The 13,043-nt window shown below is 40.5% G+C and overlaps 1 protein-coding gene across 2 annotated transcripts in view; it reads right to left on the reverse strand.

The window, feature by feature from the left end:
• LOC126191523 (murinoglobulin-1-like) overlaps nt 1–13,043 on the reverse strand; it is a 272,234-nt gene that overhangs the window by 87,311 nt on the left and 171,880 nt on the right. For both annotated transcript variants that reach the window (XM_049932422.1, XM_049932423.1), the window contains one exon: nt 2,490–2,572. In XM_049932422.1, coding sequence (XP_049788379.1) covers nt 2,490–2,572 — 83 coding nt within the window. The remainder of the gene's footprint in view (nt 1–2,489; nt 2,573–13,043) is intronic.

Here is a 13,043-nt window from a genome sequence, read left to right on the forward strand (position 1 = left end):
ACGGTCTTGGCATGCATCCGTGCGTCGCTGCGGTCCGGTCCCAGGTCGACGGGCACGTGCACCTTCCACCGACCACTGGCGACAACATTGATGTACTGTGGAGACCTCACGTCCCACGTGTTGAGCAATTCGGCGGTACGTCCACCCGGCCTCCCGCATGCCCACTATACGCCCTCGCTCAAAGTCCGTCAACTGCACATACGGTTTACGTCCACGCTGTCGCGGCATGCTACCAGTGTTAAAGACTGCGATGGAGCTCCGTATGCCACGGCAAACTGGCTGACACTGACGGCGGCGGTGCACAAATGCTGCGCAGCTAGCGCCATTCGACGGCCAACACCGCGGTTCCTGGTGTGTCCGCAGTGCCGTGCGTGTGATCATTGCTTGTACAGCCCTCTCGCAGTGTCCGGAGCAAGTATGGTGGGTCTGACACACCGGTGTCAATGTGTTCTTTTTTCCATTTCCAGGAGTGTAGTTTGGACAAGAAGACAATAGAGGCTTTCGAAATGTGGTGCTACAGAAGAATGCTGAAAATTAGATGAGTAGATCACATAACTAATGACGAGGTATTGAATAGAATTGGGGAGAAGAGGAGTTTGTGGCACAACTTGACAAGAAGAAGGGACCGGTTGGTAGGACATGTTCTGAGGCATCAAGGGATCACAAATTTAGCATTGGAGGGCCGCGTGGAGGGTCAAAATCATAGAGGGAGACCAAGAGATGAATACACTAAGCAGATTCAGAAGGATGTAGGTTGCAGTAGGTACTGGGAGATGAAGCTTGCACAGGATAGAGTAGCATGGAGAGCTTCATCAAACCAATCTCAAGACTGAAGACCACAACAACAACAACACAAGACTCAGTCAGCCATTTATGTTCCTACTAAACACTGTAAAAAGTTACCAACCACACACATTACTGCAGCTGTAGTATGACGCGTGAATCATAGTCAATGCTAAAAAAGTGGGACGTGGGTGTACTGAGGAAACTAGGGATAGCAAAAGTTCATCAGAGTGAGGGTCAGTGAAGAGTGAGAAAAATACTATGAAAATTCCTAGTCATGAATAAATGGAGGAGAATGATGCTAAATAATAATAATAATAATAATAATAATAATAATAATGTAACAGAAAGAAAAAAACATTGTTGCAAAACTGCAGCATGTTTCTAACAGTCCCCAACCTTTGAAATTTTGTCCAACTCTTGTTTCGCTAGATGATTCCGATGGCAATGGATGTTGAAACAGCTAATAAAACTGAATTTTCCAGGTAGATTAAAACTATGGCCTAGATGGGATCTGAGCTTTATCTTTGGTATTTGGGTGTAATTTTGTACCATTGGTGCTATTTGAGCAGCCCTCACAGACTGATTCAAAGCTTCAACCTGCAGAAAGGTATAGTAACAGCTTAGGGATTAGTTACAGTTTGCAATTATGAATTTTTACAAAAACACTGTGAGCAGAACTTACCCCGCAAAGAAAATGTACTAAAATATCTTCAGTGGTAGAGAAGTCCAAAGGCAACTTTGGTGATGGTGAAAAGGATGGATGGTTCACTTTATATAGAAAGTAGTTACATACTTTTCATTAAGGATGCTGGGAAAGGAAGTACTGACTTGAAATTACTTGGTATCAGCCCTCTTACCATACAATACTCTTCCAAATCACATTAAATAATAACATTTTTTTTTTAGTTTTGAGTAACAAAATCTTATTTTCTAATACAAAAAATCATCTAAACAGTAATTAGCTCCATCTATTACCTCTGTTTCCTAAAAATGCTGATGCATTTTTATGTTATGCTGGCTACCCAGCGAACGTAGCGTTTCTTGGAGGCAGGGATTGCTTCTAGTGCATCCACACCAAGTGTCAAGTATGCATAATCTAACAACGGAATGTCCAAAATCAACTAACAACAATATGGAAAGTTTAGATTGTTATTTATCATGTACATGAGGCACTGAGTCACAGACAGGCACAATGAAAAAGAATGCCAGAATTGTTCAGCTTATGGACTATGTCCTTCACCAGAAGTAGAAAACATACACATTCACAAAAGCACAACTCACACACATAAGGTCACTGTCATCTCCGGGCAGTAAAGTTCTGACAGTACCTGTTATGAGATAAGTAGCAACTAGCATTTTGAAGCTCACCTCAAATACAGTGAAGCTGTGTGTATGTGTGTGTGTGTGTGTGTGTGTGTGTGTGTGTGTGTGTGTGTGTGTGTGTGCATGTGTGTGTGTGTGTGTGTGTGAGCACACGAGTGTGTGTGTGCGAGCGCGTTTCTTGAAGGGTCTGTAAGCTCAACCATTCTAGCTTCCTTTTTTAATGTGCCTCCCTGTGACTCAATGCCTTCTCCATGTAGTGAGTAGCAACCCATCTTTCTCAATACTGTTGTTGGACACTGTATGTATAATAGGTAGGGGTACCAGAGGGGGACAGAGGAACGAAGATTTTATTTAATCCAAAAATAATTGAAAACACTTACTTTCAGAACAGATAAATGATGATTTAGTAATTTCCACTGGAAATCCTTCAGGCTCAATCAGAATAGGTTTCACAACAGTATCCCTGTGAACAGAAATGTATGCAAACCTCCTAGAACATGGTATGTCACAGAACATGAACACCTATATCTTTTTAAGCCAGCTCTGATTTCGCTTATTTTATTTCAATGATCAGTTCTCACTATGCAGAAATCAACAAAATAGTTTTGCATTTGGAGGAGAAAGTTGGGAATCAAAATTCTGTGAGAAGATGCCACCACATCACATGCATTTGTTTTAATGTTGTCCACCCCAAATCCTGTATTGTGCCAGAGACATGCTCTCCCCTATTTCGCAATAATACAAAACGTGCTGCTCTTCTTTCAACTTTCTTGATGCAATCTGTTAATCCCATCTAGTAAGGATCCCACACTGCAGAGCAGCATTCCAAAAGAGGACAGACAAGCATAGTGCAGGCAGTCTCTTTAGTAGACCTCTTATATTTTCTAAGTGTTCTACTAATAAAATACAGTCTTTGGTTTGCCTTCCCCACAACATTTTCTGTGTGTTCTTTCCAGATTAAGTTGTTCATAATAGTAATTCCTAGGTATTTAGTTGAATTTACAGCCTTTAGATTTGATTAATTTATTGTGTAACTGAAGTTTAATGGATTCCTTTCAGCACTCATGCAGATGACATCACACTTTTCATTATTTGGTGTCAATTGCCAATTTTTACACCATACAGATATCTTTTCTAAGTCGTTTTGCAATTTGTTTTGAGCTTCTGATGATTTTACAAGATGATAAAAAGACATCATCATCTGCAAACAACCTAAGACAGCTTCTCAGAGGTCTCCGAAATTGTTTATTTAGAGAAGGAACAGCAGAGGACCTATAACACTACCTAGGGGAAGCCAGAAATCACTTCTGTTTTACTTGATAACTTTCTGTCAGTTGCCGGCCAAAGTGGCCGTGCGGTTAAAGGCGCTGCAGTCTGGAACCGCAAGACCGCTATGGTCGCAGGTTCGAATCCTGCCTCGGGCATGGATGTTTGTGATGTCCTTAGGTTAGTTAGGTTTAACTAGTTCTAAGTTCTAGGGGAATAATGACCTCAGCAGTTGAGTCCTATAGTGCTCAGAGCCATTTGAACCATTTTTTTTTCTGTCAGTTGCCATCAAATCTAGTCACATAACTGAGATGATATTCCATAGGCATGCAATTTGACTGCAAGTCTCTTGTGTGGTACAGTGCCAAAAGCCTTCTGGAAATCTAGAAATACGGAATCAATTTTAAATCCCTTGTCAATAGCACTCAACACTTTGTCTGTGAAGAGCTAGTCATGTTTCACAAGAATGATGTTTTCTAAATCTGTGTTGACTGTGTGTCAATAGATCATTCTCTTTGAGGTAATTCCGTTCTCTTTGAGGTAATTCATAATGTTCCAACACAATATATATTCCAAAATCCTGCTGCATATCAATGTTAATGATATGGGCCCATAATTTAGTGGATTACTACTGCTGCCTTTCTTGAATATTAGTGTGACCTGTGCAACTTTACAGTTTTTGGGTATTGATCTTTCATCAAGCAAGCAGCTTTATACAAATTTTATGTATGGAGCTATTGCGTCAGCATATTCTGAAAGGACTCTACCGGTAATTGCTACACAGTCTGGACCAGAATACTTGCTTTTATTAAGTGATTTAAGTTGTTTCACTACTCGGAGGATATCTACTTTTAATTTACCCATGTTAGCAGTTGTTCTTGACTCAAATTCTGGAATATTTACTTCATCTACTTTAGTGAAGTGACTTCAGATTGTCGTCGATAGTATTTCCACTTGTAGCATGCATTCAATGTGTCTTTCTGCTAGCATACTTTACATATGACCAGAATCTTTCTGGATTTTCTGACAAGCTTCACGACAAAGTTTTGCTATAGAAACTATTATAAGCATCTTGCATTGAAGGCCATGATAAATTTTGGGCTTCTGTAAAAGTTAACCAATCATGGAGATTTTCATTCATTTAAAAGTGGCATACTTTTTTCATTGTTTCTGCAACAGTGTTTTTTTGTGTACCAAGGGGGATCAGCTCCATCGTTTGTTAATTTATTTGGTGTAAATCTCTCGATTAGTGTCAATACTATTTCTTTGAATTGAATTCACATTTGGTCTACACTTAAATCCTTCTATCTTGGAAGGTGTTTGTCTTTTAGGAAGGCATCAAGTGAATGTGAGAGAAGTACAAGTTGGGTTTCACGTGTTCAGTGTATTTGGAACCCATACTGATTGGCTTGGATGTCATCATTCTGTTCAAGATACCTTATTATGTTTGAGCTCAGAACATGATCTAAGATTCTACAATAAATCTATATCAAGGATATTGGACAGTAGTTTTGTGGATTACTTCTCTACCCTTCTTGTAGACAGGTGTGACCTGTGATTTTTTCCAAGAGCTGGGCATGGATTTTTTGTTTTAGGGATCTATGATAGATTATAGTTTAACTCAGCCAAAAATTCAGTACAGAATCTGATAGGGATTCATGCGGGCCCTGGAGCATTATTCAGTTTTAATGACTTCAATGTTTCTTAACTCCACTGACACTAATTCTGATTTTACTCATCTATTCAAAGGCATGAGGATTAAATTGGGCAATTCTCCTCAATTTTCCCTCATACAGGAACTTTGAAAATGGAATTAAGCATTTCAGCTTTTGCTCTGTTACCCTCAATTTCAGTTCCTCTCTCATTCACCGGGGCAGGGCACTAACTTTGGTGCCACTAAAAGCCGTTACATACAACCAAGAATTTCTTTGGGTTTTGTCAAAGATCATTTGACAATATTCTACTATGATAGTCACTGAAGGCTTCACACTGTACTCTCTCAACCGCCAAATGCATTTCATTCAATTTCTCTTTATCTATAACCCTATGCTTTGTTTTACAACTATTATGAAGTAGTCTCTGTTTCTTGCAAATTTTCTTCACAGTGACTATAAAATGGAGGGTCCCTCCCATTATGAGCTGTTTTCCTGGGTACATATCCATCCGGTACACGGTCAACTATTCTTTTAAACTTGAGTCAAAGTTCCTCTACATGCTCCTGCCCTGTACTGAAAGTTTCAAGTTCCTCATTTAGATATAAGACTACTGGTTTTTTATGTACTTTGTTGAACATATATATCTTTCTGCTTGTTTTAGTTGTCCTTTGTAGCTGGTTGGGGTGGCCGAGCGTTTCTAGGCACTACAGTCTGGAACCGCGTGACTGCTACAGTCACAGATTCGAATCCTGCCTCAGGCATGGATGTGTGTGATGTCCTTAGGTTAGTTAGGTTTAAGTAGTTCTAAGTTCTAGGGGACTGATGACCTCAGAAGTTAAGTCCCATAGTGCTCAGAGCCATTTGAACCATTTTTGTCCTTTGTACTTTGGTAATCACTGTGTCATAGTCTCTGATACCAGTTTTGATGTGGACATGCTCAAAGAGGTCAGCTCTATTCATTGCCATTAGATCTAGTATATTTCCATCATGAGTGGGTTTCTGAACTATCTGGTCTAGGTAGTTTTCAGTGAAAGCATTTTGTAATGTTAAACAGGATGTCTTAACACACCCACCACTAACAAAATCATAATGTTTCCCAACTGACTGTTGAATGATTAAAGTCTCCACTGATGATAACAGTATGACTGAGGAACTTACATAGAAGTGAGCTGATGCTTTCTCTAAAATTTTCGATTACATCAGGAGGTGAGTCTGGTGGGCGATAGAAGGATCCAGTTACCATGTTATGCACAACCCTAATACTGAGTCTTCCCCCAAACAATTTCACATGTAACTTCAATTTCTATCTCAGTGGATTTGATTTCTTGTTTACTGCAACATACACAACACCTTCATTTTCTGTTAACCTATCCTTTTAATATACGCTTAAATTTTCTGCAGTCAATTTCAGGTTTCAACCAGCTTTTTGTACCTAGTATTCAGTGAGCTTCACTACTTTTCATGGGAACTTCAAACTCTGGCACTTTGTTGTGAATACTTCAGCAGTTAACCACTAGAATTTTAATATTTTCAGCTGTTGGAGGCATATCTTTCAATCTTACATTGATACTTCTGGATTTCCTACAGCTATAATAATCTGGACTGGATGGGGAGTCACCTAAGGTACAAAACTCTTGTGTGCACCCCACACACATTCATCTACCTGGGTAGCAACCTACAGTGTGTAGCGCACACCTGAGCTATTTAGAGGGACCCTACAGTTCTCAACCCTAAGGTGCAAATCCAGGAAGTCCCAGCTCACCTTGTCATAGAACCTTTGAAGTCTCTGTTTCAGACCTTCCATTCAACTGAGAACCAGGGAGCCACATCAGGTATGGGAACAACACTGCAAATTATGAGTTTTTATTGAAACTCCATGAGCAAGGTTGTTTTTGTCAGCCTTCTCTGCCAGTTGCCAGAATGATCCAAGTATGACCTTGGAGCCTAGATGGCAGGCATCATTTCTTCAAACATGTGACACAATCTACAGTTGGTTGCATCCTGTTCCTTTAATGGCTGCTGGTATCACCTTTTCAACATTTTGAATGATATTGAGTGCATCTGGTGTCCTTTCCTGTCCCTTGCTGCCATGTTCCTAGGGGGTACCGTCATTTGCCAATGACTAACAGGTCCATACCCTTTTCTGTTTAACTCCTTTTGACACCGCAGAAAACAGGTTTCAGCAAAACAGGTGAAGTGAGTGTCACTGGCTCAGTTTCAGTTCCAGTGAAAGGAACCTCCTCGAACTTGTTGGTTAGGGGGTTTGGTATGACACTCTGAGTCTCCGTGGTCCTCCTCCACCCTTTACAGGACCCTAGTTTCACAACTGGAAGGCCATTCACAGTCAAATACATGAGAAATGACAAATGATGTACTTCCTGCAGAATAGACAGGATCCATTGGAGATGATAGTACTTCAGGTACCTTTGGTACTGGTACCAGAGGTACACAACTCTCAGGATTTCTTCCAAAAACTACTGTTGATGTTGTTGTGGTCTTCAGTCCTGAGACTGGTTTGATGCAGCTCTCCATGCTACTCTATCCTGTGCAAGCTTCTTCATCTCCCAGTACCTACTGCAACCTACATCCTTCTGAATCTGCTTAGTGTATGCATCTCTTGGTCTCCCCTTACAATTTTTACCCTCCACGCTGCCCTCCAATACTAAATTGGTGATCCCTTGATGCCTCAGAACATGTCCTACCAACCGATCCCTTCTTCTGGTCAAGTTGTGCCACAAACTTCTCTTCTCCCGAATCCTATTTAATACTTCCTCATTAGTTATGTGATCTAACCATCTAATCTTCAGTATTCTTCTGTAGCACCACATTTCGAAAGCTTCTATTCTCTTCTTGTCCAAACTATTTACCGTCCATGTTTCACTTCCATACATGGCTACACTCCATACAAATACTTTCAGAAACAACTTCCTGACACTTAAATCTATACTCAATGTTAACACATTTCTCTTCTTCAGAAACGCTTTCCTTGCCATTGCCAGTCAACATTTTATATCCTCTCTACTTCGACCATCATCAGTTATTTTGCTCCCCAAATAGCAAAACTCCTTTACTACTTTAAGTGTCTCATTTCCTAATCTAATACCCTCAACATCACCCGACTTAATTCGACTACATTCCATTATCCTCATTTTGCTTTTGTTGATGTTCATCTTATATCCTCCTTTCAAGACACCATCCATTCCGTTCAACTGCTCTTCCAAGTCCTTTGCTGTCTCTGACAGAATTACAATGTCATCGGCGAACCTCAAAGTTTTTATTTCTTCTCCATGGATTTTAATATCTACTCCGAATTTTTCTTTTGTTTCCTTTACTGCTTGCTCAATATACAGATTGAATAACATCGGGGAGAGGCTACAACCCTGTCTTACTCTCTTCCCAACCACTGCTTCTCTTTCATGTCCCTCGACTCTTATAACTGCCATCTGGTTTCTGTACAAATTGTAAATAGCCTTTCGCTCCCTGTATTTTACCCCTGCCACCTTTAGAATTTGAAAGAGAGTATTTCAGTCAACATTGTCAAAAGCCTTCTCCAAGTCTACAAATGCTAGAAACGTAGGTTTGCCTTTCCTTAATCTTTCTTCTAAGATAAGTCGTAAGGTCAGTATTGCCTCACGTGTTCCCATTTTTCTACGGAATCCAAACTGATCTTCCCCGAGGTCGGCTTCTACTAGTTTTTCCATTCGTCTGTAAAGAATTTGTGTTAGTATTTTGCAGCTGTGGCTTATTAAACTGATTGTTCGGTAATTTTCACATCTGTCAACACCTGCTTTCTTTGGGATTGGAATTATTATATTCTTCCTGAAGTCTGAGGGTACCTCGCCTGTTTCATACATCTTGCTCACCAGATGGTAGAGTTTTGTCAGGACTGGCTCTCCCAAGGCCGTCAGTAGTTCCAATGGAATGTTGTCTTCATACAAGTGGTTCTCTTTTCTCCAAAGGTCTCTCTAATTTTCCTGTAGGCAGTATCTATCTTACCCCTAGTGAGATAAGCCTCTACATCCTCACATTTGTCCTCTAGCCATCCCTGCTTAGCCATCTTGCACTTCCTGTCGATCTCATTTTTGAGACATTTGTATTCCTTTTTGCCTGCTTCATTTACTGCATTTTTATATTTTCTCCTCTGATCAATTAAATTCAATATTTCTTCTGTTACCCAAGGATTTCTACTAGCCCTCATCTTTTTACCTACTTGGTCCTCTGCTGCCTTCACTACTTCATCCCTCAAAGCTACCCATTCTTCTTCTACTGTATTTCTTTCCCCCATTCCTGTCAATTGTTCCCTTATGCTCTCCCTGAAACACTGTACAACCTCTGGTTCTTTCAGTTTATCCAGGTCCCATCTCCTTAAATTCCCACCTTTTTGGAGTTTCTTCAGTTTTAAACTACAGGTCATAACCAATAGATTGTGGTCAGAGTCCACATCTGCCCCCGGAAATGCCTTACAATTTAAAACCTGGTTCTTAAATCTCTGTCTTACCATTATATAATCTATCTGATACCTTTTAGTATCTCCAGGGTTCTTCCATGTATACAACCTTCTATCGTGATTCATAAACCAAGTGCTAGCTATGATTAAGTTGTGCTCTGTGCAAAATTCTACCAGGCGGCTTCCTCTTTCATTTCTTAGCCCCAATCCATATTCACCTACTACGTTTCCTTCTCTCCCTTTTCCTACACTCGAATTCCAGTCACCCATGACTATTAAATTTTCGTCTCCCTTCACTATCTGAATAATTTCTTTTATTTCATCATACATTTCTTCAATTTCTTCGTCATCTGCAGAGCTAGTTGGCATATAAACTTGTACTACTGTAGTAGGTGTGGGCTTTGTATCTATCTTGGCCACAATAATGCATTCACTATGCTGTTTGTAGTAGCTTACCCGCATTCCTATTTTCCTATTCATTATTAAACCTACTCCTGCATTACCCCTATTTGACTTTGTATTTATAACCCTGTATTCGCCTGACCAGAAGTCTTGTTCCTCCTGCCACCAAACTTCACTAATTCCCACTACATCTAACTTTAACCTATCCATTTCCCTTTTTAAATTTTCTAACCTACCTGCCCGATTAAGTGATCTGACATTCCACGCTCCGATCCGTAGAACGCCAGTTTTCTTTCTCCTGATAACGACGTCCTCCTGAGTAGTCCCCGCCCGGTGATCCGAATGGGGGACTATTTTACCTCCGGAATATTTTACCCAAGAGGACACCATCATCATTTAATCATACAGTAAAGCTGCATGCCCTCGGGAAAAATTACGGCCGTAGTTTCCCCTTGCTTTCAGCCGTTCGCAGTACCAGCACAGCAAGGCCGTTTTGGTTATTGTTACAAGGCCAGATCAGTCAATCATCCAGACTGTTGCCCTTGCAACTACTGAAAAGGCTGCTGCCCCTCTTCAGGAACCATACGTTTGTCTGGCCTCTCAACAGATACCCCTCCGTTGTGGTTGTACCTACGGTACGGCTATCTGTATCGCTGAGGCACGCAAGCCTCCCCACCAACGACAAGGTCCATGGTTCATGGGGGGGGGCAAAAACTACTAGTACAGTCATTTCCTTTCCTGTTCCACTTGCACATAGAATGAGGGGGAAAACCACTCCCTATATGACTCTGTACAAGCCCTAATTTCTCATATCTTATCTTCAAGGTCCTTGCGTGCAATGTATTTTGAAGGCAAAAGAATCGATCTGCAGTCAGCTTCAAATGCCATTTCCCTACATTTTCTCAAATAGAACATTCTCTTCCCTCCAGGAATTTCTATTGGGTTTCTGAAGCATCTCCATAACACTTGTGTGTTGTTTGAACCTACCAGTAACGAATCTATCTGTCCTTCTGAAATGCTCTGATGTCTTCCTTTAATCTGACCTGGTATAGATCCCAAACACTCAAACAGTACTCAAGAATAGGTCGCACTATTGTCCTACATGTGGCCTCCTCTGCAGATGAAACACGCATTCCCAGAATTCTCCCAATAAATCGAAACTGATCATTTGCCTTTCCTCCTACAATCTTCACATGCTTGTTCCATTTCATACTGCTTTGCAACATCACACCCAGATATTTAAACAAAGTGACTGTGGAAAGCAGGATACTACTAACACTGTATCCGAACATTATGGGTTTGTTATTCCTACTCATCCACATTAATTTACATTTTTCTACATTTAGAGCTAGTTGCCATTCATCACACCTACTAGAAATTTTGTCTATGTCGTCTTCTATCTTCCTTATGTCACTCAACTTCGACACCTTACCATACACCACAGCACCATCAGCAAACAACCACAGATTGCTGCCCACCCTGTTGGCCTGATCATTTATGTAGGTAGAGAACAAAAGTGGTCCCATCATATTTCCCTGGGTCACTCTTGAAGATACCCTTGTCTCTGCTGAACACTCGCCATCAAGGACAACACACTGAGTTCTGTAACTTAAGAAGTCTTCAAGCCACTCACATATCTGTGAACCTATTCCATATGCTCATACCTTCTTTAACAGTCTCAATGAGGCACCATCCAAACACTTTCCGAAAATCTAGAAATGTGGAATCTGCCTGTTGCCCTGTATCCTTTCGCAGTGTACCATGTGAGAAAAGGGCAATCTGAATTTTGCACAAGCAATGCTTTCTAGAACCATGATGATCTGTGGACATAAGCCTCTCAGTCTCAAAAAAATTTATTATATCTGAACTGAGAATATGTTCAAGATTCTGCAGCAAATTTATGTTAGGGATATTGGTCTGTAATTTTGTGGGTCCTTCCTTTTGCCCTTCTTATATACAGAAGTCACCTACGCTTTTTTCCAGTCACTAGGGACTTTCCACTGGTCAAGAGATTCAGGATAAATGCAAGCTAAGTAAGGGGCCAATCCGTGGACAACTCTTTGAAAAACCGAATTGGGATTCTTCCACCAAGCATTGATTTGGTGCAGGTCTTTCTGTATTTTGCCACAATTTTCCAGTATTGTGACTTCTCTGTATACAACAGCATCATTCACAAAAAGCCTCAGTGAAAGTGTGATGGTTTCTACTAGATCAGTTAACAAGTAAGGGTCCTGTAACACTTCCATGGGGCCACTGAAGTTACTTTTACATCTAACGACAGCTCTCTGTTCAGAATGACATGCTGTGTTCTATTTGTCAGAAAGTCTTCAATCCAATCATACAGTTGGTCTGATATTCCATGGCCACACATTTTTTCACTAAGCAGCATTGTGGAACCATATTAAATGCCTTCTGGATTTCAAGGAACATGGAATTTACTGGGAGCCAGTATCTACTGCTTTCTGGGTCTCTTACACGACCAAAGGGTGCTGTATTTCACAAGATCATTGTTTTCAGAACCCTTGTTGATTCCTGCACAGGAAATTTTCAGTTTTCAGAAATGCTATAATACAAGAGAATAAAATATGTTCCAAAAATCATACAACAGATAAACATGAGAGACACCAGCCTATAGTTTTGTGTATCTATTTGACAAACAGGTACAATGTGCTTTTTCTCCAACACTAGAGAGGCTTCACTCCTCTAGAAATCTACTGTACACTGCTGATAGAAGATGGGAAAGTTCTTTTGAATACTCTGCTCAGAATCAAACAGGTACCCTTGAAGTCCAGTGGCGTTTCCTCCGTTGAGCGATTTCAGTTGCTTTTCTGCCCCTTGTCCCTTATTTCCATACCTGTAACTTCATCATTTGTGTGATGATTTAAAGGAGGTACTTTGGTGTGACCTTCCACTGTGAAACAGTTTTGGAAAAAGTATTTCTGCCTTTTGGGGTGGTGTGTCATCCTTTGTTTCTCTACCCTTACAGTCACATAGTGTCTAGACATATGACTTCGATTCATTTACTGTTAACATAAGATCAAAATTTCTACTATTGAATTCACTGACTACTTCACAGATAGTCCACCTTGCATTAATTTTGGCTTCATTTTGCTTTTGTTTTGTTTTTGAAGCTTTGGCTATAGTTTTGAATTATGCAGAAACAC

The sequence above is a fragment of the Schistocerca cancellata genome, chromosome 6, assembly GCF_023864275.1.
Source record: "Schistocerca cancellata isolate TAMUIC-IGC-003103 chromosome 6, iqSchCanc2.1, whole genome shotgun sequence".
In the NCBI taxonomy this organism is placed as follows: domain Eukaryota; kingdom Metazoa; phylum Arthropoda; class Insecta; order Orthoptera; family Acrididae; genus Schistocerca; species Schistocerca cancellata.